The sequence below is a fragment of the Poecilia reticulata genome, chromosome 8 (genome assembly GCF_904066995.2).
Source record: "Poecilia reticulata chromosome 8, P_reticulata-male-v2, whole genome shotgun sequence".
Lineage (NCBI taxonomy): Eukaryota > Metazoa > Chordata > Actinopteri > Cyprinodontiformes > Poeciliidae > Poecilia > Poecilia reticulata.
The window spans coordinates 9,891,043-9,917,625 of NC_088837.1; the positions used below are offsets into that span (position 1 = coordinate 9,891,043).

Here is a 26,583-nt window from a genome sequence, read left to right on the forward strand (position 1 = left end):
CATTAGGCTATTCTCTTCCTGACTTAATAAATTTCAGTGGAATCTGAAAAAAAAAAAAAAGCCTTTAACAATATATTCACCACTTTTATGTTCATAAATGTGACAGAAATGGTGCTTGTGGAAAATTTCTGATTAGGTAACGAGTCGCTGTTTATGAGGTTTAAAATTAGTTTAAAGGTCATTTGAACACACTTTTTTTTAAAAAAAAAAGTATCTAATCCATTATCTTTAAACTCTGGGATCTTGGTGGCTTTTTTTAAATAATCATTTCTTACAGCAATAGTTTTGATTGTCATTATTGCTTTTCTGCCATCATCATGTCAGATTAGATATTTGGTTTAAAAGTGGTTTTGATTTAGTTTTACATGAACTTTCATGTAAAACTATTTGCAATTTGCAAACCCACAGGTACTTACATACAGTGGAAAACCAGAATCTCCCCAAACGCATTTGAAGCTTGAAGCAGTTTTTCACAACGTGATCAATAAAAACAGTAGCTGTACTTTGCTGCCACCGTCTGGAACATCATGGAAGCACATCGTGGCTTAAAGAATGAAGTATTTCTGCGCCCTTTGGCAAAATAATAACATGTGTTTAGACATAAGGGACGAATTAATATGATTAATTGAACAATTAGACAACACATTACAATACAGTGATTCAGCACAGGTTGTCTTCTTGCATATTGTTAACCTGGAGATTTATTATTAGATGAAAATCCCACATTTTAATACAAACACAGAACTGATTTATTGTCCAATATAGAAAGACTTCTTTTGTCACAGGTTATGAGAATACATCTCTGTCCACTTACACTTTGTGATTTTACAACCTAATGAGACTGAAAGTATCTAAAATACATGTTAATGCTTTTAGTGACATTCTGTTGTAGAAATCTAATGTAATTATTCAATTTAAAAAGCTTTAAAAGTTGCATTTTGAAAGTAAAATGTCAGCTGACTCGTCATTTTTGGCTAAAGTTAGTTAGAGGCCTTGTGGAATTTCAAAAGACTCTTATAGTTTAATGTCTCTGAATAAAACCACATAATTTTTTTTTTGTCAAAACTAACACTTTTTTAGCCTCATTTTCCCCCTCACTCAATACTTGACTTCATTATTTTTGTTTTAGAATTCTCTCATGAAGGATTGCATTAATCCAATGAAATATTCACAGCTTTTAATGTCAAGATATGTAAAACACATCAAGGTATGTGTTTTACATATCTTTGCATAAAGATATGTAAAACACATATCTTTACATGAAAATAAACAAACATTACGTGGATGGTATTTCTTTATCTTATTTGCTCTGTCGTACAGAAATAATGTGAAATTGTAAATATTAAATGTAAAAAAATAAAATAAATGCTTTTAGTTTTAGTTCTTCACACAGTACTGGTTTTGTATCAAAATGCTGTCCTGTCGTTTACGCACACACTGCAACGCGTAGCCAGCAATATTGACCCAGTGACCACTCCGTAGTTCTCAAATGTGGATCGCTTTCAGGTTACCATGCAACCTGATAGAGCATAGGCTGGATCATTTGTCTTTTCGCGAGTAATACATGTAATTAGACACGCTAACTTAACTGTATTTATTTCCCTGCTATATTTAGTCAAGTTTGTGTCCCACACCGAGCTTATGTTTTCTCGAATAAATTAGCTCACTTACTGCAGACTCTAGTGTGCGGCAGTTAGCTAGCCGACGACGGCGTCGTTAAAAAAAAGCTAAACGTTCCCGTTTTGTTGGGTTAAAATAAAGTGGCGTTACTGACTGTAGTTTCTGTCACATAAAAACACCGAACTTTGCAGAATGAATGTCGCTAAAAGTGGCTACCGTGTATTTTCTGCAAACTCCTCCGCTGCTTGCACAGAGTTGGCTAAGAAGATAACAGAGTGAGTACTCCAAAGCACTAGTTAATGTTTAGCTCTACTCGCATGTATTCAGGTATTTAGGTGTGTTCGGGTGTAACTACTAACTGACACAAATAAAGGGGTATTACAAGAGGCAGAGCAGGTTCAGGTGATTTGTCATTGATAGTATGTTGTAATCATGAATAAATGAACAATGTTAGAAATTCAGCATAACCCTGAGATTACACAGTTGTTTGAAAAGTGCATGCAAAGGTATGCTTTTGTTTTACAGGAGGTTGGGTGTTGAGCTGGGAAAATCTGTCGTCTTTCAGGAATCTAATAGAGGTAAGAAAAAAAATCGAAAATCCCTCACTCAGGTAAGTGATTTCTGATTTGAATATATCTGTGCACATTTTATTTATTCACTGCCCTCTTTAAGTTGGCTGTAAGGATTACAAATTGAATCAAGTAGCTCATTTGCAAAACTTGCTTATTTTGACCACCTAGTTTCCCCCCCTCCCCCAAATACTAAGAAAGCATATGCAAAGGTTTGAAAAACTTTTTTTGTAAAAGCTTGAGAAGGCTTTTATTACCATCGCATCATTTTACACAGAAAAATAACACAGTTCTCTTAAGGATTATAAACCATTTATTGTATTTTTCTCCAAACAAGGAGTTATCTTATGACTTATAAAGATCAGCAAACATTTACCTTACTTGAATTTCATGTTTTTTTGTTTTTTTTAATATATTTATACATATTTCCCATTTTGAAGAGTGAAATGTCTTTCTTTTGAGTAATCATTTAATCTTATCTTTTAGACAATTTGATTAAAAATTTAATAATGTAGTGATTCCCCCCCCCCCCCCCCCCCATTTTTTTTTAAGATAAAATATTTAGCTTGTCATTATCACGCAGCAGTGAGCTTTCAATTTATTTGAAGACTTTTTACATATCCTGAGCAGGACACCGAATAAATCAGTATTTTACTTGTGCACATGCTCTGAATATGTGTATTAAAACTAAATAAAATACAGGCTTTTAAAGTTGATTTAAAGTTTAAGAAATTATAGTTAGAAATATCAGTATTTCAATTGATATGATAAATTGAACCTTTATTTACAATAAGCAAATGTTCCAACATAAAATACTAATTGTTTGTGTAGCGTTTGTTTATTTTCAGCTTGTAGCTAAAATTGCAGTTTGTGTAAAATGACATTTTACTCCCTTTACATAGAGACAAGAGTGGATGTGAAAGAGTCTGTCCGTGGGCAGACCATCTTCATTATTCAAACCATACCAAGGTGAGCACAGAAAACTTGTGCATTTTTATCACAGCTGGACTTTTTTCCAACCCAAATCTTTAACTGTCTCTTCTTCATTTTTCTATAACCAGAGATGTCAACACAGCCATCATGGAGCTCCTTATTATGGCTTATGCTCTTAAGACGTCCTGTGCGAAGAACATCATTGGAGTTATTCCTTACTTCCCCTATAGCAAGCAGTGCAAAATGAGGAAGAGGGGCTCCATAGTTTGTAAACTGTTAGCTTCAATGTTGGCTAAAGCAGGTACAGGAATCAAAGCAAAACTGAACAGCAGAATTTAAAAAAGAAAAAAGCCTCTCTGATTAATATGTTATTTTTTGTGCATTTCTGAAGGATTGACACATATCATCACCATGGACTTGCATCAGAAAGAGATCCAAGGCTTTTTCAGCTTTCCGGTGGATAATCTGCGAGCCTCCCCGTTTTTGATTCAGTACATACAAGAAGAGGTGGTTGTTGCGTTTGTGTCTTCATCTTATGGCATCAGCTGAAACAATAATTGACGCAAACAAGAGTTTGGAAGAATTGATAACATCTGCTTTCCTTTATTCGGGTAGATCCCTGATTACAGAAATGCTATAATTGTGGCAAAGTCCCCTGCTGCAGCTAAAAGGTATCAGACGTTGGGCAACATTGCATTGAAATCACAGTAGAGGCCTAGTTTATCCTTTTATCTATTTTTACCTATTTGAAGTATTCACAGGTTGTCTTCTGTCTTTGCAGGGCTCAGTCCTATGCGGAACGTCTCCGACTGGGTCTGGCTGTGATCCACGGCGAGGCCCAATGTGCCGAGTCGGACATGGCCGATGGAAGACACTCGCCGCCGTGTGTGCGCAACACCACAGGGCACACGGGACTGGAGCTGCCTAGTGAGATCCCCGTCTTTCTTTGTTTAGAACGTTACTTTATCCAAAATTTCACAAATAATATGTGTCACATGTTGTTGTTTCATGCAGTTACGTGACTTTTTTATTGATCGGTTTTCCAAAGTTTTAACATTTAAACACATGCTTTGACTTGTCAGATCAGAAGAATGTATCGTCTTGACCACAAACTATTACAGACATTATGAACCAAAAAGGAATGTAGCATCATTAACACAGCCTCGTTTACCTTTCGGTGACACGTTGAAATGTCTGCATTGAAAGGGTAGTTAACAGTCTAATACAACTTCTACATGTGCTAACCTCTTGTGAGCTGATGATTGTGCTGTTTCCCACTCATACCATTACTCATACTCAAAGTAATTGAGTTTATGTCATTGCATGACCTCACAGTTACACTACTTCTACTCACAAAGCATCCGTAGCAGTCTACCGATAGTAAGGCCCCCCCACCTCACACTGGAATAAGGTTATATTATGAAATGAAGAATCTGCCAGGTCTCAGAGTAATCTTCTATGGCATATTAAAAATACAGCGTGCAGCATTACGTGTGAAAATAAGTGTTTTGCGAAAGTGCACACGCCTCCAAATTGTGCATACAACTTGGCTGAAGAAGGTCCGAAGGAGGGTACGAGGTCCCTGGGTTCTAGTTTGGATGCAAATGTATTTTTTACATTTCAGTGCGAAGGCTGGGCATTATATTTACTGATGAGAACGAGGAATAAAAGTGTTTGCACAGATTTATGGAGGTTTAAAATACAGTTATAAAATGGTTGCAATGTATATCTTTAAAAAAAATAACCAAGCTTTAGAATGTTGGTGTAATCAGTTCACAATGAAAAACAGTTATTTTTGGCTTTTACTCCAGACCGATACACACAACAGGCAAAAAAATGATATTCTGATTGGTGAGCTAAAAGCTGTACATGTAAAAATGGATGAAAAAAAAAAAATCCTGGGGTTCTTTAAAGCAAGGCTGAAACTGCTGGTGGAGAAGCAGAAATCTTCTAAATGTATGATTTTAGTATAGATTGGGACAATCTGCAGATGTGAAGTCCGTGGTAAAGTCCTGGATTTCCCATAATCCAGCAGGGTCCTAGCAATCTTTAAGGTCCCAGAGAAGTCTAGTGTGGAGGGAGTCGAAACAAGAAAACATTTAAAGAAACGTCTCCTTCGCTTGTTTCCTGCCACATATTTGATCATTATGCGTTAGAGTGTCATCAGAACAGAACCAAAATCAAATAGGTGTGTCATTGGCAAATGACTCCAATTGAATAGTGTCAGTACTTCTTTGTGTTCCCATGCTTAACTTTGAGATGATAAAATCCACTTATACATTTTTTTTAAACAAACAAAAAACTTTGTTTTAGACGTTTCGGTCAGTCTGCTTTATTAATATTATTTTTCAAATTGCTTTCAACCCAGATTTTTCTTCTTCTTTTTTTTTTCTTTTTTAAGTCTTGGCATACAGTGTGTATCATGTGTTATACTTGTGCATTTGTGTTAATGTGGTGTTTATTTGTCGACAATAGCAGGCAAACAACAAGCTCCGTTCCCTGGCATAGAGCTTCCAAGTACGACCTAAAGTTAATTTATATCTGACCATGAAATGATTCCTCTTCAAATTCTACTTCAATTTGTGCATGTGTAGAAAAAAAATGGGTTTGTCTTTGCATCTTGAGAAACATACAGTCTGGATTCACAGGGGGGGGAGTTGGTGGAATATTGACTCTCCAACTAATAGAGCCTGACATTGTTGAACTTTTAAATTTTTTTATTTTTTGTCCAATTGGCCGTTTGATCTCCACTTTTCTCCCAGCAGCAGTTTGTGTGGCGCGTTTGTCTTGAACGTGAACAGACGTCATGTTTACTGCACCTTCGTATGATTCCAGACAGCTGCTTCTACAAGATGGCTTAAACTTTCTTTGTTTTGTGGTGCTCTAATTTTAGTTTCCTTAAATCAAACCGGAACTGCGTCAGTTATTTATTTTTTATTTTTTGTTTTTTTTTCTGTTGGACTCATCTTGCCAATCAACACATGCTGCCATTTTGAAACCACTTTTAACCTGATTAACCTTGTGTCATGATTTGCATGTAAGGAAACAATGAAGCATGCTTTAAGGATCTGTTATTAGAAAGTCAGTAGGAATGTAACGATTGACAGATTCCAGCATTTAATCTAGAACTGTCAACAAATGATGCATATTGGCAGATTTTATTAATCCTTTCTTAAAACAGTAAAAGTCTAACCAGACTTTTTTCAGGTCGTTACACGATGCAGCACAGTTGGATTTTGGTAAACTGTATTTTAATCACAACGTGGATTCTGCTGTTCTTGGTGTACATAGTGATTCCAGGTTTTCTCACACTGAGGGGGCTGATTGAAATTCACTGTTCTGCAAGGCATGCTTTTTCCTTTCTTTGCTTTCTAAAACTGTTCCTTCACAATCAGCTTGGCTTGCTGATTGTTTACCAGTTGATTGTTTCCTAAAAAAAATCCCTCTTGATTGCCTGCATTTACATGCACACCGGTATTTTTGAAATGGTTCTATGCATTTTGTTAGTTTTTGTAAAGATTTTTGGTAAATCTCATAGTAAATGAATAGTTGTTTTTAAGACTCTTCCTCAAACACCGGCCATGAATAATTTTAATGCCTTATTCTGCAGTTAGAATTGGATGTGTATGAGTTTATACATGGACAGCCCTGTTCAGGTTGTTTACATGCACTCATCACTGATGCGAACGTAAGAATGGTTTTTACATCGTACAACTTGAGTAATTTTTTTAACATAATGCTTGCACATGTTTGAAGGTATTTAGAAGTTTCTGTAATGAACACAGGGTCAACATTTTACAAAGATGCATACACACCCGCAGAATGTATTTATGTATTACGAGAGACGCATATATAAATGTCTCTTTTTAGCAAGTTGCATTATAAGTGTATATATTTTCTTTAGCTCTCAACAAGCTTCTGACGTAATTCTGACTGGATATTTGAGCAATTTCCTTAAAGTAAATTGTACACTTCATTTTAACGACTTGCGTTCCCAACACTGGCAGTTATTTTATTTATTTATTTTTTTAAACATAATCCTGTAATTTTTTGTGCACTGAGAGGAGCTTAAGGGAAAAAAAGACCTTCTCAAAGCTCCAAATTGAATTTTAACTTTGCTTAAAATACCCCCCATTTCCATATTTGCCAGGAAAACCACCCCATGTTAATGATCTCCACTACTTCTGATGAGAAGAATTATTAAAATATGCAGCCAGAAACGTGCTGATGGTTGAGGAGCAAATTGCAGTAAAGCATGAGTGTACGTAAACTTTCTGACTGGGCCTGTAGATCGCACTGTGGACGTATGTATTCAGCAGACGAATGTCGATGAGGCCAGAATATTCATACGTTGTCATAAGCTAAACAACTGCATGAATGTATGTTTAGATTCTGTATTAAAAATAATGAGCCAACTCATTGTGGCTGATGAAGCCAAACTAAGTGTAGTATAAATATGGATTGTTTAAAATGTATTAAAACAATAATATGACTATTTGGAGGGGGGTGTGCATGGAAATGTAGGCTGTTCGCTGGCAGCGCTCAGATTTGACTGACCGGTTCAGAACATTGGCAAGTGTGTATGAAGAATCTGTCATCAGTGCTTGCCACTGTTGGTGTGTGTTAAACTGTCTGTTTGAGGACTGCTACTATAGCCTGGGCTTGAAGGTGTGTGGGTGTCTATACAGGCAGTTTTTTTTTTTGGATTGGGTATCCTGGGCTGAAACTCCTTTTGTCATTTGACCCTTGCATGGCATGCTTTGCACTAGGTTAGCCTTCCAGCTTGATCTCCTAAGAAGAAGTAGGAGGGGTAGAATGGAGGGGAGGGGGTACATGAACCAATGACTTTGATTAATTGATCGTCGTTTTAGTTTAGCTTTACATTTTTAGAAATCAAATTTAGTAAAACAAAACATATATACAAATTGAAGAGCTAGATTGCTCAAAAACCCTTTTCTCAACCCATTTTACCCAATCTACTTAGATTTAATCTTTGATTCCTAAAAAAGAAAAAAAAGTTACTCTTAACTAAGTGATACGAGGTAACCCGATTTTCTTTCCATTTTAGTAATGATGGCCAAAGAGAAACCTCCGATTACTGTAGTTGGAGATGTCGGTGGAAGAATCGCCATAATAGTGGTAAGACTCTTCAGATGCGATATTAAAATCTTTTGTACTTTGAATGTCTGAACATATGAGTAGATGTTAATAGGGATGCACAGATATGAAAATTTGGGGTGATAATAACCAATATATAACAATATCATATATATATATATATATATATATATATATATATATATATATATATATATATATATATATATATATATATATATATATATATCTCACTGCACTTTTGACATTGTATAAAGGCGACCATGCCACCTAAATTACCTCTTTTCTTTAAACACTCCCACCCGTCCCTCATCGTCTCATGGTGGAAATAAACACCAACTGTTAACACCAGCCCAGTTTTGCTTATCAGACCGATCCCAACATGTAAAAAAAAAAAGACAAAAATCGGCCGATACCAATGTCAATACAATGTGTATCTTTAGGTGCTAAAATATGTCAACTCCCAATTACTGCAACCTCAAGGTGTTTTTTATGTGTTTTTATGTCAATACACAATATACTATGGTGCAGAGAAAGTACTGATTGTAAAGAATTTGAAAGGTCACAGTTTTCACAACCAGTTTTTAAATGTCATGCATGTGCAGATGAATCTGTGTCTTTAAATACTATTTTCAATAGAGACAGGTGATGGAGAGACTGTACTGGCTCCTTTCCGTGTGTGTTAGATCACAAGATAAGATCATTTGTGTTGTGATCCGGACTGTGGTGTGTTTTTCTGAGGCCTCTTTTCTGCCACCCGTGTTGTTTTTCTGCTACAGTGACTCCTATTTCCTCTCCCTCCTTTTTCTTGGTGTCATTGGTTGCCTTCTGTCGATTCTAACTGGGTGAGCGAGTTAAAATATTTTAACCACATTGGGAATCGTCCGTTGTTTTTCTGCTCAGGATGACATTATAGACGACGTAGGAGACTTTGTTGCTGCTGCAGAGATCCTGAAAGAGAGAGGGGCGTATAAGATCTACATCATGGCCACCCATGGTTTACTTTCTGCAGATGCTCCTCGTCTCATAGAGGAATCGGCTATCGATGTGGTGAGAATGTCGGATCTTACGGTTTTCAGATGTGTGCGCCTCGGTTGTTTTTTTATCTTCTGTGAAAATGTGTTGCACACGAGCTTAACTAAAGAAGATAAATGAGAACAAACTTCAGCTTTTGTTCTTTAGAACAGTGTAGGATAACATACTTCCTTTTAATGGGAACTCGATCTGAACTGTGTCACTCTGCGCACTTCTGTTACAACAAAGAGTTATTGTTTTCAGCAGCGTCATTTTTATAAGCCGTCGGTTTCTGTTCCTAAAAGCTGCCAGGTGTTCAGAAAACAGTAGTTCCAGTGACATTAGAACATTTCTTGTTAACCAGACATTTCCCCGGTAGTCTGTATTCACAATGGCTCGCAAGTTAACTATTCAGAGAAGTTTTTTTTTTTTTTTTTTAAAACCTTTTGTCATTTCACAACCGCAAACATCAGGTTAATTGATTGACATGTAATGTGATGAACTAACACATTATTGTGGAGAGGAAGAAAAATTACATTTTCAAAAATATTTTACTAATATATAGCATAATCAAATTTGTGAGACGGTAATCGAAATATTTCCATCAATTTATTTCAAATTGAGAATTTGCAGTCTACTGTAAAAAAAACTGAGTGAGCATTATCTGTTCTTGTGTATTCAGGTGGTTGTGACCAACACGGTGCCCCACGAGGTGCAAAAGCTGCAGTGTCCAAAAATCAAGACTGTGGACGTCAGCATGATCTTAGCCGAGGCCATCCGCCGCATCCACAACGGGGAATCTATGGCCTACTTATTTCGCAACATTACAGTGGATGACTAAGGAGCGTCAGTGACAGACACCTCTACACCTTTTACTAACAAAACGCTGTTCCACGTGTTTTTTGATTGACATGCGTACATGTAATCCCGATTCAGTTAAAGAACTTCTCAAAAATTGACCAAATTTGTCTTCTTTCTAAAATGTGTGTGTGTGTTTTTTTTCCTTCTGTTTCTAAAAGAGAAAAGCCTTCAAATCCAAGGCGAGCACACCTCTAAAAGAGCGTACTTTGATGTTTTGAAACGAAAGGCGAGGATTGTATGAAGTGGCGTTGTTGCTAGCAGCTGTTCAGAAACATCGGGTACGGTTAGATTTCAATGGAGAAGTGATTACAAGATGCGGCCGTCGTCGAAGTAGTGAAACTGAAGACAGGATGGGAATCTGTGTTTTGACAGATGAGCGAGGTGTAACACTTTTAACCCGATTTCAGCCCCGTCAGCCTCCTCCGCAGTGTAAATGAAGTCCGTGCCAAAATCTAAGAAGCCATACAGTGAAATATAAACGCGTTTGAGTGACGGATAATGCGGCTGGTTTCTGTGCGATGCTTCACCATGCTGTATTGTATCAGGCCTTCCATAGATCGTTTGCACAAAGGTAAACCTGTTTATGGGGGGGATCAAAGAGGGTGGCATTTACTTCATTTAAAAAATACACAGTTTCATGTAAATCCAAAAAAAAAAAAAAATTATACATTTATAATCCTAATTTTGGTGATTTTATTTAATTTTTTTCAGTTTTTCTTGCTTCTAACTTAAATACCAGTTGTGTTTTTGTCATACGCTACAAAAAGTTCATATTTTCACATTAAGCCTAATCTGCAGAGAATGGATGGATATCTGCATGCTGCTTTTAAATTTAGCAGAGCATGTTGCTTTTAGCAAGAAAGCCAAACCAATACACTTTTTTTATTTTTTCAGATTTTTCCACAGTACGTTGCCTCTTTATCGCACATCAAAACGTTTTACAGAAGCCCACAGGTCAGTTCATTTTACAGCTGTACTTGTTGCTTGATCAGCTTAACTAAATTGCAGTACAGAATTGAATATTTCAAAATGGTCCCCTATTTCACTCGGCATTAGTTAAACCTAGTATTATACAAGTAATTTTTTTTTTTCTGTGAAAACGTGCCCTGGGATCCATTCTTTTTTTTCCCGATTATTTATATTCTACTGAATTCTATGTTTTAGGATGGAGCCCCATTCATTTCAGAAATACACCGATTTTAGGCAAAAAAAATGAAGTGGATTTTAGATGCTGGAGGGCTGTTTCGCTTTGCTTACTTTTTGCTCAGGGAATATACTTTAGACGTCAATGCACATTTATTTTCTCCTGAGATGGTCAGGCTGTGTACACTACCTGCTGCACGTGTTTGAATAAAAATAATAGCATTTCGTGAAAATGTCTTCCACGCAGCAGCAATGTGACTTGGCAATGTGCTTTGGTTAAAAGAAAAAAAAGGCTAGATTGTTTTTTTTTCTTAAAATATTAATAGAAGGACATTTGAAAATGTTAAGCTGGTTTTTGTGTTAGCATGAACCTATGAAGTGACACTTCCATTTAAGCTCTAACTGCATCTGTCTTGAATGCATTTGGTAACGACTCGTCCCGGGTTTCCTCTCCTTCGCCTTCTGTCTGACTATCTGTAAATGTAGATGAAAATAAAGTAGCTGCCTCTTTCTCTGGCTCCTTTCATGTAGTTATTTTCAGTTTAAATGCACTCACAATGCACTTTTCTGTGTTTATGGAATCTGTTTTCCCAATTACGATACCACTAAGAAATTAAAGTGAGAAACACTTGCTGTGGATTTTCTCTCAACACATTGTCAGATTCACTAAGCTGCGTTTCAACACAAAAATCCTGGTTTCACTTTGACTTATTTGAACACTTTTATTTATGGAACTGTTAGGTTTTTTTCACTGCCGATTGTACTTGTGCATTGCATGTAACCGCAGATAACTGGTTCAAACTTCGACACATGTGGGTATTTAGGCAACGCAATGATCCTAAACAAATTAATAAAGCAGGCCAAGACTTAAAACTTATTAAAAATGTAACCAACCAAATTACCGGTGCAGATTATACCGAGTTAATGTCATTTCATTCAGTCACACATTTAGAGTAGGTAGCTAAGAATCAATCTATTAATTTCACTTGATTAAAATGACAAAAATAATTCTTGACTGAATGCTAAATCAGATCTCTATCCCTCCAATGATGCTATTGATAAAAAACAATTTAGAAATAAGAAAACACTGAATGTTGAACATTAACTGCCAAACTCACCTCAAACTCCTGAAGGCAGAACTTTTGAAACGACACTGAGAACATTTGATGCAGACAAGGTCAGAGATCCTGTACATGCTCCAAACTTCTCAGGTAACTAGGCAGCTCTGAGGAGCTTGGACCAAGTCCAGGAGCTGACCTTTTGAGAATTTAAGCAGCGCAGCGGCAGCACGTCCATCTAAAAGAAGCTTTGTGGCCTAAGTAAATATTTTAAGCGCACCTGGGCTCTACCGGGGAAAGGGTCTGCCACCGTGTCTCCAGTAATGTAGCACAAAAAGAGGAGCAGCTGTGAGGTTAAGGAGCACAAAGAGGAAGCAAACGTTTGATTGTTTCAGGTCGCTTCCTCGTTTCGTACGGGCGAAACAATTCACCTCGGCTGTTGGCTATTAGAAAGAGGAAGCACGCTGGAGTTTTTGGCAGAGTGGAAACTTTAACGCTGTCTGTGACGGGCTGTATGAGGATATAAAAGTGTCAGCTGAAAATACAATAGAACTTTATCAAGAGGTTGAATCTTCTGAATAGGAGAGGTCTTTAAATAAAAGACAAAGAAAATTAAAAAACACTTTTGTTGAATAAGGATGGAGATGATATATTCAGAGGTGGGCAGAGTACCCAAAAATTGTACTTATGTGAGAGTAGCACTACTTCGTGTAACATATTTGTACTCAAGTAAAAATGTTATATTCGTCCAAGAAATTACTCAAGCAAGAATAAAAAAAGTATTTAGGAAAATGTCTGCTCAAGTACACAGTAACCTATCAAAATCTCGATCATTTAATATTTAAAAATGACATAATCTGAATTAAAGTTATGTGGATATTTTTGGTATTTTAAATATCAAAATGAAAATATTTCATATGAATAATAACAAATCAGTTTCTTTCAATATAAAACTTGTGAAACTTTAACCAAAACTGCAGGTGTGTGTCTGGTGAATTTTAGGCTAAACCTGATCTTGAGAAGGTGAAGTTATTCACAGTCGGCCAAGTATCCAGAAATTTTACTCAAGCAAGAGAAGTGATGCTTCATAGCAAAATTACTCGAGTAAAAAAGTAGACCACAGCAAAAATACTCCTAAATATACTCTTGTTGCCCGAAAAATTAGCCAAGTAAATGCAACTAATTAATATCCAGCTCCGGACATATTATCTATCATTTGGTCCATCGCTCTTAACATTAGATAATCATAACCTCACATGTTTGTATCTCCAAAAGCTGAGCTGAAATACAAACAGTGCACTCTTTTGGTTCCCTGACAGTCGGTGTAGTTAATACAATCTTGTGCGTCACACTGTGGTTTGCTTCACTGAAGCAGCGCCTTGCTCTTCCTGAAAGGGGCGTAAGATGCTTTAGTCTGTGGATTTTGCCTCATTCCAGTGTTTTTGCAGGTCCTGCCTCCATCTTTTCATCGGCCTTAACCAGATCCCCCGTCACTGCTGAAGAAATTAGCTTCCCCTTTTAGCGAGATCCATGCACACCACGGGGAAGCTGTGCTCGAGCTGACATGCAGTGTTATTTTCCCCCAACAAACTAGATTAGGTGAAAGGAACGTTGTCATTGTTTCATCATTCCACTCTTCAGGGTTTGTGCTGTGTATCAGAAGTGTGAGCTGTGGATCTCTGCAGCACCTCCAGAGTTATAAACATCTCTCGGGCTGGCTCTCTGATAAATCCTCTGCTTGATCAACCTGCCAGTAAATGCAGGTGGGCATGTCTGGGTAGATTTGGGTCACAGTAAATTGGTAGAAGTCGGCTTCTTCCACTTCACATTGCTACTTTGTATTGGTTTATCTAATAAAATTACAATCAAATAGATGCGAGTTAGTTTTTGTAAACTGAAAAAATATGAGAAACCTCAAATTAGTTTGAATTACTTTGCAATGAACTGCAGTTTTTGTCCTGTTGTTATATACAACCACGTTAGGATATTTACCAGGAGTTTTTGAAAAAAATTAAAGAATGTGTAAAAATACTGGACAACAGAATTAGTGTTGCTTATGTGACCAGCAGGTGGAGATATTTCTCAAAAAGTAACAAGACACACCAGAACACAGATTTAACAGTGTACAGTACTTTATTAAACAATTATCTAAAAGTTCTTTTTAAAACACTTCTTGTAAAAGCCGAGGCATCGGGCTCACTACTTGGTCACCGGAACCAAAGAAAAGGAAACACACGAAAAAGGGACAACCAAGGTGGGGTTGTTCCAACAAAACAAGCAAACCATGCAAATGCAACAAAGTAAAACAAGAAAACAAGAACATGCACGCAAAAGAAATAACACAGCACTCAAACGAAACAAAAGAATACTTCAACAAACGGTAAAAGAAAATACTTCAAATGATGGAACAAGTTGTCGTCGTCTCTCCAAGTGCCCTTCTATGGGGGCCAGAGGAGTAATGCCCCGCCCACCAGCCTGCCCAATCCACAACAGGCTCAGCGGAGAGCGGCCAGAACAAACAGTGATAAGACAAAGCAGCAGAGCGTCCAAAGCACTGCAGCTCCCAACACTCAGTTGCCTGAAACAGAAAACTTATTAATGCTAAATACAAAATAAAATAATCCAAAACTAAATGGCAGGTAGCTTACCCAGGGATGGAGACACAGCCTACACCAGGAGGGAGCAGATCAGCAGGCGAAGACTAGGCAGAAGCCACACACCACCACAACCTCCAGCCGCGGCCGGCAACGCCAGCAGAGCCGCACTGCGGAAACGCACGACAGGTGTAGCACCCAACAAAACCAACCACGATCCCAGCCCGGATAGCAAAAATGGCACTTACGATATCATACGAGTGGACCAAACACCACCAACATGCAGCCGCCAATTGCGCAGACAGTGGAGGAAACAAGGGCACACACACACCTCGCAGCGACTTACCCAGCTTTAAAGGCATCTGCCCCGCCCACCAATCAGTGGCGCGCCTCTCGCCACACCCGACGCAAAGCGTGGGGGAGGGTGAAACACCATCCCACCACACTTAGAATTTCTCGATTAGGTGATTCGTAATTTTAAAGCGCTGCGCTCTATGACTGCATCAAACTTTGCAAGCTGCAGTCCACCACCAGAGGGCGGTGCAGTGCCAAGCAGAAGTCATGAAGCTGCGTGTCAGATCTGTCCACTAAACTAACTTTTTTCACTTTTCTATGTGAATTGGCTTGCTGTCATTGCAACTTCTGACGACACCGTTCTGGGTGATGCACGTGAAGCCAGGACAGTCAAGTGTTTGCTGCACGTTTATTTGAACTCACTATCTGGTTAGACCAGTACTGCTCTCCAGGAGAAAAAACAAAGAGTGAACACGCATCACTACAACAGACATTAATGCCTGGACAGACTTTAAAATCCAACATACTTACAAGTGGATTTATGTCCGTTTCTTTTAATTATTTTTTTTTTTGCTTGCTTTTTTTTGCTTGTAAGACCTTTAACATTTGAGGTCTTAAAATATGACCTCAATTTTTTTTCTGCAAGACTGGTTGGAGACCAGAAACACAAACTTGCCAGCATTAAAGCACAACTCTTTTGGTGGCAGTAACTTTCTCTTATAAAATCACAATACTGCTTTCTAAGATGAACGCTTTATTTTTCTTTTCACATCAAGTTGGCAATTATACACAATAAGGAAGGTACGATACAAGCACAACAGAGAACCACAGACAACGCATCTATTTTTTCCCTGGTTTAGACAAAACACTGAAAGTATGCAAAAAATATATAACTGAGCAGAACACTTTTCAACAAAATAGAAATGCGCTTCATTTTCGTTCACATTTTAAGCTCTGCTAGGATTTGCAAACAAAAAGGTTCAGTAAAGCAGAATTTCCAACACTAAGACTTCTCAAAAATATAAAGTGCACAGTATATTTTCTTCATATATTGACATCCGCTGCACAGACACAAAAACCACACATTTACAGATAGAAACACTATTACTTATAGTTTTGAGTGCAAAATTCTTTACATGACCTGTAAAGAATTTTTTTTCTTTTTTTTATAGTAAATGTTCTGACATTCGCGGTAGGTACAACATTCATGCCGTCTTTACGTCTCTATTTGTTTTCATCTGTTCGTGTTTGTTTTAGGAGGAGTATATTGGAGCTGGGAGCAGAAGGGAACATTTGATTATCTTGTCAAACATTGTCACTTGGTTTGTTTTTCTATCATCCGCATCAATCCTCTGTTCTCGTTTGCACATTTTTCTCTGCCTCCCTCCGTCCATCTCTACGAAAGGAGGCAGCTGTTGGTTTTGTTCATGGGGGCACGCTTGTGGTTTTCCTTGGGGAACGTCAGCCGTCTCTTGCAGAGCACCGGACTCAGCTGCGTGGGCAGGTTGGCCCGCTGCAGCAGCTCCACGAAGGCCTCCATCACGTTGACGTTGTCCTTGGCCGAGGACTCCAGGAAGATGTGGTTCCAGTCCACTTCCACCGTGGACAGCACGTCCTCGCTGGACACCCTCCGCTCCTTGAGTCGGTCTATCTTGTTGCCGATCACAACGATCGGCGTGTGCTTGCTCTCCTTGACCTCCAGGATCTCCTCTCGCAGTCTCTTGACCGCCTCAAGGGAGTCTGGATCGTCCACGGCGTAGACCAGAGCAAAGGCGTCGCTGTTCTGGATGGAGAGTTTGCGCATGGCGGGGAAGGAGTAGCTCCCACTGGTGTCCATAATGCTGATGGTGACTTTAATTCCTCCCACTTCGTACTCCTTCCTGTGGAGCTCCTCCACTGTGCGCCGGTGCTTCGGCTCAAAGGTGTCTTTGAGGAACCGCTGGATGAGGGCTGTCTTCCCCACTCCCCCTGCTCCTAGAAACACCAGACGCACTTCAGCCTTGTCTTTTGTCTCAAAAGACATGGCAATGTTTTTTCTCTTTTCTCTTGCAAGAGCCAAAAATTCCTTCCACTTTTTCTGCTGCAGCCAATGCGTGCTGGTAAAGTATTTTGCACGTGCTGACCGAACTGAGAAGGGTTGATAGTAGAAGCTTGCGTGTGAATGCACGCCCTTCTGACTGCACGCTGTATTTATTAACACTCATCACCTGCCCACTGGGCTCCCAGCCAATCAGGATAAGGACGGAGTTTGAGTTTACAGCAGCCAATCAGTAAACAATTCAAGAAAAGAGAAGATTTAAAAAAAAAAAACATGACCAGGGTGTTATTTGTGAATTCAGAACACATCTCTGAATGTTTCTATCGACATACACAATTTTCTTTTACTGCAAAAGAGACTTTCAAGTGCAATCAAGAGCAATTTCTTTTTTCTGTAGAAAAAAAAATTGATTTATAATTTTTTTTATGTATAGTTTTTAAAACTTTGCCTTTAGAAAGTGTATTACTGCATGTGGCATTCTGGGGAAGAATGAATAACCTGCTAGTAGAAACTTCTCACAATACTGCAATAGTGATTCCTGTTTTTTCTTTTATTCCGTAGCTTGTGTTTCAGGACTCTCTCAGCAATTGATCAAATACGCTTTGGGTCTCAAACATGCCTTTGCGGCTCTTGCACATTATCCATATTGTGGCTCTACACATCTGACCTTGACATGCAGGTCCTCTCTAAAGGTCACCACAGAAATCAAGGGTGAGGCATTCAACCAGAACTTAATTGATTTACTTATTGGGGTTAGAAACCATTTTGGCAAAGTGCTTCACCCAACCATAAGATGATGATCTTTGTCAACAAACATCAGGACCACATAGTCCAGCCCCGAGCAGGAATGGCTGTACCTGTGTTGTATGGCTCGTCTGAGTCCAGAGGAGGGGGCTGATGGACTGCATTCACAGAGCAAAGCCTCCACCTCTGGGTGTGCATCTATATTTCCCATCAGCATGATGGTGGGACATTCTTCAATATTTAAGACACCTGATCTCAGGGATCTCAGTCTTAATCCACGAAGGAAAACCAAACCTTTCCCTCTACTGTCTCTTCAGGTTGCCTCTGCAAACTTGACACAGCTTTTCAGGCCCACCCTGGCTCAGATTCTCCTTCTTCCCCTCCGTCCGGTCTGCAGAGGACTTGGCTGCAGTGGTCAGAAAACTTATGTAGACATGCAGGATTTAACCAGTAGTGGTCTGTGGAAAAGTGACCACCTACACAGAGACTTCAACAACACCACAGCTACCAGATCACAACAACACACAGAAAAGTCTTGAGTGCATTTTCCATGTAGCCCAAAGAGTTCAATTTTGAGGTCATCTTACACGTTTGCTGTGGCAGTGGGTTTGATTCTCCCACCTGAGCTGTGGATCTGCCTCCTTTCGTACTATGGGTCTTTTTACTGCAGTATGCAACTTTTATAAAGGATATATTTTTCACATATCTGTTAAAACTGTCACCATGTTGTGACACAATGTTATGAGACAGGTAATCTGTGAAAAAAATAAATCCACCTCCTTCCTGAGCTACTATTGCTTTCTGAAGAAATGCACCACTTCCGACCAAAAACAACCAACCAGAGCCAGGAGGAGGGTCTTAGCGCTGTCAATCAATGTTGCCAATTATGCTAATGCCGGACAAAAAACTTATCCATACAGGAAAACCGTTTATCCGTCGACAAAGGTGACTATGCTAACTAGCCTGAACATTTACGACATTCACTGCTAGCAAAGCAAGTAGCGCATGGGGAGGAGCAGATCCACAAAAGATTGTGATTGACAGCGCTAAGGCCCGCCTCCTGGCTCTGATTGGTTGTTTCTAGTTAGGACTAGAGGGAGACAGCAGAGGAGCTCAATATTTATCTGTCTCATACCACACTGTCATAATGACAAATACGTAAAAAAAATACTTCATTTTTATTTTGCAAAACTTACATACTGCAGCTCTACTGAGTATTCTGATGGATTCCAAATTTAAAGTGGAAGCTGCATCTGCTCATGTTCTTAAAAATCCTCTTGGCAGCTAAGTGATAAGTTGTTCTTTTGCAGCAGCTGTTTCTGCTCCTTGATGCAGGAGGCAGCTGCTGATCCCTCCGTCGTATTAATCTGTGATGACTGGCTGTGATAAAAGGGGAGGACAATTTGCACAATGAACATGCTGTCTTTTTACCTGATTGAGCCGGCTCCAATCTCTCAATCTGGCAATCTGTTGAAATAAAAAAAAAAAAACACTCTGTGTTAAATTGAACAAATGTAAGTAAAAAAAAAAAAAAAAAAGCATTGTTGGATTAATGAATTTATTCAAAATTTGTAAAGTTTATAAAAACTGCAGTGGATTCCTGAGAAAGCTGTGTGTGTTTGGTGCGCAGAGTGGTTCTGCCCAGCCCATAAAGTCAAGTCAATACGTCACGCTTCGTAGAATTTGATAGTTTGCAAAGGACAGAATGTCATTTTTAATAATGCCTCTGATGGCTTTCAACTTCAAATAGGAGCTCTCTTGCCAAAGCAAATATTTCTAAGGTAAAGCTAACATGTGGGTGAAAGTCACGTTGTTATACCTTTGCAGCACGATAAAAAACAAACATAGATGTACTATTTTGTGATTCAGTTCATTTTGCTGCAGATCCTATTGATCAATTTTAACGCTTGTTCTTTAGGTGCCCAAAAAGTTTTTGTCACTTCTTAATTTTAGAGTTAAAGAAATAGAACCATTACAATCCCTGAAGCAGCTGCACAAACTTCTGTTTTTTTTTTTTTTTTGCAAATTCTATGTATCTTGCCAAGAAACAGCTTGACACATAAATAATGACCTAGGCAAGAATGTGATCTAACTGCATGTTTTCATAAGAGTCGCTGCCTGCAGAGACTGAAGCAGAGTCCTTTTAACAAAGAGGAAACATCTTCCATACCTACTCTGCAATAGAAAGCTGGTTAGATTTTGGTCACAAATCATAAAACCTTACTGACTTTTCCTCCTATAGGCAGCTTTTGAACACACACACACACGCACGCACACACACACACACACACACGCACACACACACGCACACACAATTTATTTGTGTGTGTGTGTATTTGAACACGACACAACTCAACTGACACCCACCTCCTGAACTCCTACCAATTCCCTTAATCCACCCTCTTTATTCGGCGGCTTTGCGGTTTCGAACGGAGCAGCTGAAATGTGTGTCGTGCTTTTTGAAGTCCTCTCTTCTAAGTTTGGCTGCAGCTCCTCTGACACCGCTGTTCGGTTCTGGAACATGATGTTCTGTGTAGCGACAGGTGAGGTGGTGCAGAGGAAAGAGACAGCATGTCCAGTGACAATTGACCTCATTACAGCTCAATGCAGAACATGTCTCTTTCTCTCTCTCTGCATTTTAGAAAGAATTAGGTGGAAAAAAAATTAAAGGAAATATTATTTAAAGTACAGTTCAAGCAGAGGTCATTTCCTTAAGTTTAAAATATTTTGGCATGCATCCAGGATATTTTTTTTTACGCCAGTGCAATAGTTTCTGTCAGTGGATCAGGTTCAGGGGCTTTGTTTAAAATTGACTTTAGTTATTTAATTTTGTCACTTTAAAATTCACTTATTATTTATGCTGGGTTAAAGTTAGTTTTGCTTTAGCTAATTTTGTATTTTTATGTTCCTTTGTTATGTTGTGGCTCCCTCGTGTGGTAGATTTAGGTTACTCCAGCCCTAGTTAAGCTTTTCTTCTTTCTTTACAAGTCAGTTTTATTTGTGTACAGTTGACATCAGTTGAGTTGGGCCCAAAATCTGTTATTTGACTTATTTTTCATTGAAACTTTATGCTTTGTTAACTATTTTTTGGAATTCTTAAATTTAAACTTTAAAAAAAAAATTGGAACACCTTTTGTCCCTTGCAAATAAATATAAGAAAAATAAATAAATGGGTGTACAAAAAAAATGTTTAGTACGTCAATAATTAGTTTTATGATGATAACAGTCACACCAATGATCCACGGAGAGACAACATTAATTTCATGTCTTTTTTTAAACATGTACTCACCCTGGCATGATGAATGCTTGAAGTGGCTCCAACAGCAAGACAGGCACAAACACTTTTTTTCCCAGTTGTTTATCTGAATGTTTGCTAATGAACATACTGGTCAAGTATCAAGTACTCATAAGAAAAAGATGAAGGAAGATTTGCAGTTTCAAACTCCCAACAAGCTGTTTTTCCTCTTGCCTGTGATTCAAATGCTGTGAATTTGCTGGAAAACACACAGAGGAAGCAGATAACCGAATTTCAATAAATTGTAGCCTGGCAGGGCATAAATGCAATTATATTTAAACACTTCCTATGTTTTTCCTGTTAGGATGAGTTCCTCTACAAATTGATTTTGATAATACTTACTCTACGGCTACTGAAGCCAATTTTCTCGCTGTGTATGTTGACACAATACACAACTCAGAGGTTTAAGTTAGTTTTTTGTGCAAGATAGTTTGAAGAATAACTTGGTCAGTCTGCCGATTTCCTATTCCGCTTTGGGAGAAAGCATAGATCAGTCGCTGAGTACGTTTCTCAGGCACATTACTCCTAAAGTCTGATCTAGTGTACATTTATTTATGACAATCTGTAGTTTTTTTTCCCTTGCACATTACCTTGTAAAGCTATAAAGGAAATTTATTTAGTTTTGTCAATGTGTTTCAGGTCTTAAATTTTGTTTTTGTTGTGTGTTTTTTTTTTCATTTCCTACATTGCAAACCTTTTTTTTTTTTTTTTAGAGATCCTATAATTTCACAACAAAACCTTAACACTGGGTGACATTTACGTTCCTGTTTCTGTGATGCAGCGTGGAGCTGCTGATCCCACGGCGGTGTTAGAATGTGATGACTGGCTGCCACAGCGAGAACAAGACGTACTCGGCGCGCCGAGCTGTCTTGCATCTGAAAAGTTGACACGCAGCGTCTGGATTTTGGAGCTCTTTCTGTTCAAGGCGGATTCTTTTTGCTGCGTCGATGTGTGGTGACCCATGTGCTTGGTACATCTAGTGCTAATAATAACAACCAGCTATACCTGAGAATCACGTGTGTTTGCTCAGCAGAATGTGTTGCTATATTTGCCAACCCAGGGCATTTACCTACTGGTCCCGTTTTATTACGTTACAAAGTTTTATTCAGGTGAAAGAAACGCTCTGCATGACACCCTCATCCCCGAAGCAGCGCTTTTCTCGTTTATGGCGTGTATTTTCTAATAAGTGAAAGTGATAAATGTGAATTCATTCTGAAGCATAATTGCCAAGTAGCACACTGAAAGGTTTTAATGTCATTCTTATGAATTTAGAGCGTATACTCACGTTCAGTGTCAGTTTTAATTATCGAGACAGAGTTTAGTGGAGTTGGAACTTAGATTTTCCGGCTGCAAATAATTGAAATTAAATTAAATCCTGAGGCTTGGAAGCAAGACCAAAAATAACTCTGAGCCATGTGCGTAAATTAAAGTTCACAAGTCTGTCAATTGCACGAATAGCCTTGTAATGTTGCTTTTCTTTGCAACCGAGTTGGAAATGTTATGCTTTAAAAGTGGGAATACTGGCGACTTGACAGTTGTCCAGCAGTCAATCACTGAGAGTAAAGAAGAAAGATGAGTCACAAAATATTATTACTGAAGAAGGTTTATATAATGAAGGTAAGTGGAAGCAAAAAAGACGCACAGCCTGTTCAACAGCCTTAAAGAGATTATAAAGTGAGTCGGAGAGAGGAGTGAAAAGCTCGGCACATTGGTTGAGGTTCGGGTTGAAGTTTCCACAATCTGTCGATGTTGTCGATCCACAGTGCAGGTCTCAGGAAAACATCATCACACATCAGAACTGACAGCCTGAGAGGTCAGACCACAGATAAAAAAAACAACAAAAAAACATCAGACCTCTGACTAAATGGCATCAGAATTAAAAAAATCCTAAGAAAACAGGCTTCAGAAGCAAAAGGTCTCAAAAAGAACGACGTCATATTGTTTTTTTTCTGACACTTTTGCCGGTTTTGTTAAGTTTTTTTATTCTGATGCTGTTTACTCAGAGATCTGATAGTTTTTTGTTTATTATCTGACATCTCAGACCATTTGTTTTAACTTGTGATGAAGTTTTCCTGATACCAGAGGTTCACAAATGTTGTATCATATTAATTTATTGTAGAACAATGAGTAAATAGAATTTCAAGTTTTACATAAAAAGTATATATGTATATGTATATTGATTTGGTCAAAGGTTTTAGTTCATGTGGTTTGTCTCTAAATGGAGGCATGTTTTAATTAGTTCTGCCTTTAAGAACCAAATGCTGCCAGATTCTTTAAAAATAAAACAAACATATCAGCCATGGTAGATTCCTCAGTTTTTATATATATATATATATATATATATATATATATATATATATATATATATATATACACTGAAATAATACAGCATATTCTAAATGTTTTATTATGTTCTAAATAAAACAGTGAACCATTATTTCAGTCAGTGATCTGAGTGTCTCAGTGAATCAGATAAGCCTGAAGCTCCAGAATGGCTGTTTTGCTTCAGCATTGAGGCAACATATATACGAAGGTATCAAGGCCAGTAACCATGCGAGAGATGCTATCAGCACCAGCTGAGTCGCTCAGCATGTGTGTGTGTGTGTGTGTTTTTAATAAACCGACCATTTCAAAGGCAATTGCACATAGCTTTAAGAGCAGAGACGAAGGTCAGTCACAGCTTGCTCTACTTAAAGCGACGCTTCAATCAGGACCCAAGAGGCCTCTTAGAAAACCCAAAGTTTTAATTGCCTCAGTTCACAGAGTCGGGAATTTCATTTCATAACAATGAGCTGCAAGCACAAATACCTTTGAGCTTGGCTCGTAGAAAAGAGAAAATGAGCGTCTCTGAATTATATAGTCGTCATCATTTTTGCTGCAGCGTTTGACTTTGCTCCGGTTCTGTTTTGTTAAGCGGATTTAATGAAAGTGGATTTTTGGTTGTCTTATGGCACTTTTTTTATTCTTATTATGGTTTTGGAAATGTTGTACACAATATTTCTGTTAACAAAAAGGAGTGGGCACGAAGACTCACATGGTGAGGTTGTTGTAATAAATTCTCGTCTATTGATACAGGTAGCCTGAACTAAACAAACAAACAAACAAAAAAAGAGAAAATAACCAGCTTAGTGACAAGCTCTATCAGCATAAAGATGTTTCTTTTAGTCAACAGAAGACAACTTCAAATAAATGGCTTGATTTTATTTGGAGCTGAGAACTTGAGTGCATAGTTTAGATTTTCTGTCTTTTTGTAAATTATGCACATTTCTTTCACTGTGGACAGAATTACGTAACATGGATGTGAAGGTATTTTATAAAGCACGGTGCCTCCTCCTCGTTTGAAGTGACCTCAGTTGCCCACTCATTAACAGTTTAGACTCCAAGCTATCTTTGTGTTCAAGGCTGGAAAAACAAGCACCTTTGAAAATGGCAAGAAATCATTGCATAAAAATGTAAAAGAACGTGTTTAGATGTCCCAGAGCAAATTCTACCCAACAAGACAAACATCCTCTGATCTGCTGCTTGTTGGGCCCCAGAAATGCATCATGCCTCACGCAGTCCTCAAAGCTTTCTTTTTAAACTCTCAAGGTTCACTTAAGGCACCGTGCAAACCTTGGTGAACTTTGCATCAGTGCCGTTACAACGAAAGGAATGCTGCTTATCCTTTTTGTTGCCAATATTAAACATATATTGTGTCTTGTATTTTCTGCACAAATAACAGAGATATTACCGTTGTCTGTGCAGTGAATGGTTGGCTGCTGCCTGCTGTTAACACTGCAGCGCTTACGTTGGACTTCTGAGCCTGTTCACACACAGCAATCAGTCACCAGGGCAGAAATGTTCAAACCTTCGAGTGCGGCGAGCCTCTTTAAGAAGGCGTCCTGGCTGGTGTCTGTGTTTGGGTTTCAAGGCACATGATGTGAGGGTTTGTTTAACCGTGTAATGCAGCGAGATAATGGACAGTAACACGGTCAGTTACTAGTGGACCAATTCACCTGGAATCAACAGAGGAAGGAACCACAGAGGACATCTGGCTTTTACTGTGGTTGACTCTAAGGGGGAAAACGGTGCTTTTTAGAATTGTTTTGAAAGTGTGGTATAAGTTTAATTTTAAGCATTAGTATTTGGCTCTCCAATTTGTTGACCTGTTTATTAATAAGGAAGCTGCTATTCCACCCACAACTGGATGCTGGCCTGGGCAGAAAGATTTCAGAAATTGTCTGCAATCATACTTAGTTTTCCCTGAACAGCTCTAGATATAATATCATTTACTTTTTTTTTTTTTATGCTAGAAGTATCTTATGACCGTTCAGTAACTTGCCCACAGTCGCCATTCGTTTTGGCGTCTCCACTTTGACGAAAATCGATTAAGCGCCAACTGCTGGTCGAAGCACAGTCAAGATAAAAGCAGAATTCAGTTATTTTCCAAAATTTTAAAATGGAATTTCATAATCTAACCACAGTACATCGAATACCGTGATATACTCATAGAGAAAGTTACAAATGGTTTCAGTCAATGCAAACATTATCGGTGTTGTAATTGGGCCAACTACAAGGGGAGAAGCGTTAAAATAATTTGTGGTTTTATGAGGAGATAGTTTATATCAGAAGTGAAAGAATGATTTTAGGTTCACTAAAAGCTAAGCTTGTTATCCAAACCAAAAGAAAAAGGAAGGAATGTCATTTATTTCAGTATTTATATAATGGTTTGTGTCAGAGTCATTGCAGGACTCCTGGACTATACGCTCAGTGGGTTACGATGTCCGACTAGAAATGGTTTTCGTTTTTATTGCTGCTGCTGCCTCCCACATGCTGCTTCTTGCAGACCTGTGTAAGTGATGACAGCCTAACCCAGTTTGACACCTATTGTTATATAAAAATAATTGCAGGGTTGCATAAGTGTATGTTTTTATTGTTATTTTTTTTTACTTTGTGGTTTAACGTGTGTATGCGCCTTTGTTTGCAACCCGAAAATGCATTTTCCTTACAAATGTGGTGCCGTTTAAAGGGGGAACAAACAAGTTTTCCGACATCACAAGACGCACTGCCACAAACTGTAGTTTAAACAAAGAAATACTTGGACAAATTCTTCTTACTTTTGGGGGCATATAGCTTCAGCACTCTATAAGGACATCTCTTACAAATGCTTGCTAAATTATTTTAGAATCTCCACTGCAAAAATGCTCAACAACAATCACAAAAAACATGAAAAATGAACCTAAAGAGATTTTAAAGAGTTTCCAGGTTTCTGAATTTTTATGAAGAACATTAAATGTTTTTTTTTTTGTAATAATTTATTCAT

General features: G+C 38.3%; 1 protein-coding gene, 1 long non-coding RNA gene and 1 pseudogene across 4 annotated transcripts; 1 reads left to right on the forward strand and 2 right to left on the reverse strand.

The window, feature by feature from the left end:
• The first annotated feature begins 1,461 nt into the window (after positions 1 to 1,461).
• On the forward strand, positions 1,462 to 11,195 carry LOC103469140 (phosphoribosyl pyrophosphate synthase-associated protein 1). 2 transcript variants are annotated; one of them, XM_008416657.3, is made up of 11 exons: positions 1,462 to 1,895; positions 2,146 to 2,198; positions 3,092 to 3,158; positions 3,251 to 3,423; positions 3,514 to 3,629; positions 3,738 to 3,793; positions 3,904 to 4,049; positions 5,598 to 5,639; positions 8,191 to 8,261; positions 9,144 to 9,290; positions 9,937 to 11,195. In XM_008416657.3, the coding sequence occupies exons 1-11, from the start codon at positions 1,813 to 1,815 to the stop codon at positions 10,093 to 10,095; spliced, it is 1,113 nt and encodes a 370-aa protein (XP_008414879.1). In that variant the 5' UTR covers positions 1,462 to 1,812; the 3' UTR covers positions 10,096 to 11,195. The 2 variants fall into 2 exon arrangements, with proteins under 2 accessions (XP_008414879.1, XP_008414880.1); XM_008416658.3 differs by lacking the exon at positions 5,598 to 5,639 and having other exon boundaries at positions 1,463 to 1,895.
• Positions 3,696 to 13,264, reverse strand: LOC145552499 (uncharacterized). Its single transcript, XR_014088562.1, has 2 exons — positions 12,377 to 13,264; positions 3,696 to 5,189 (listed from the first exon to the last, which is right to left on the reverse strand). It is a non-coding gene; the product is annotated as an uncharacterized LOC145552499 (long non-coding RNA).
• A 2,335-nt stretch (positions 13,265 to 15,599) lies between these two features.
• Positions 15,600 to 20,527, reverse strand: LOC103469138 (ras-related protein Rap-1b pseudogene; annotated as a pseudogene). Its single transcript, XR_014088561.1, has 2 exons — positions 20,354 to 20,527; positions 15,600 to 19,453 (listed from the first exon to the last, which is right to left on the reverse strand). The product of XR_014088561.1 is annotated as a ras-related protein Rap-1b pseudogene (transcript).
• Between the last annotated feature and the right edge of the window lie 6,056 nt (positions 20,528 to 26,583).

Coding starts and splice junctions, on each gene's coding strand:
- LOC103469140 (XM_008416657.3), top strand. CDS start 1,813: ATGAATGTCGCTAAAAGTGGCTACCGTGTATTTTCTGCAAACTCCTCC. Junction 2,199..3,091: donor CTTTCAGGAATCTAATAGAG/GTAAGAAAAAAA, acceptor CCCTTTACATAG/AGACAAGAGTGGATGTGAAA. Junction 4,050..5,597: donor CACGGGACTGGAGCTGCCTA/GTGAGATCCCCG, acceptor TGTCGACAATAG/CAGGCAAACAACAAGCTCCG.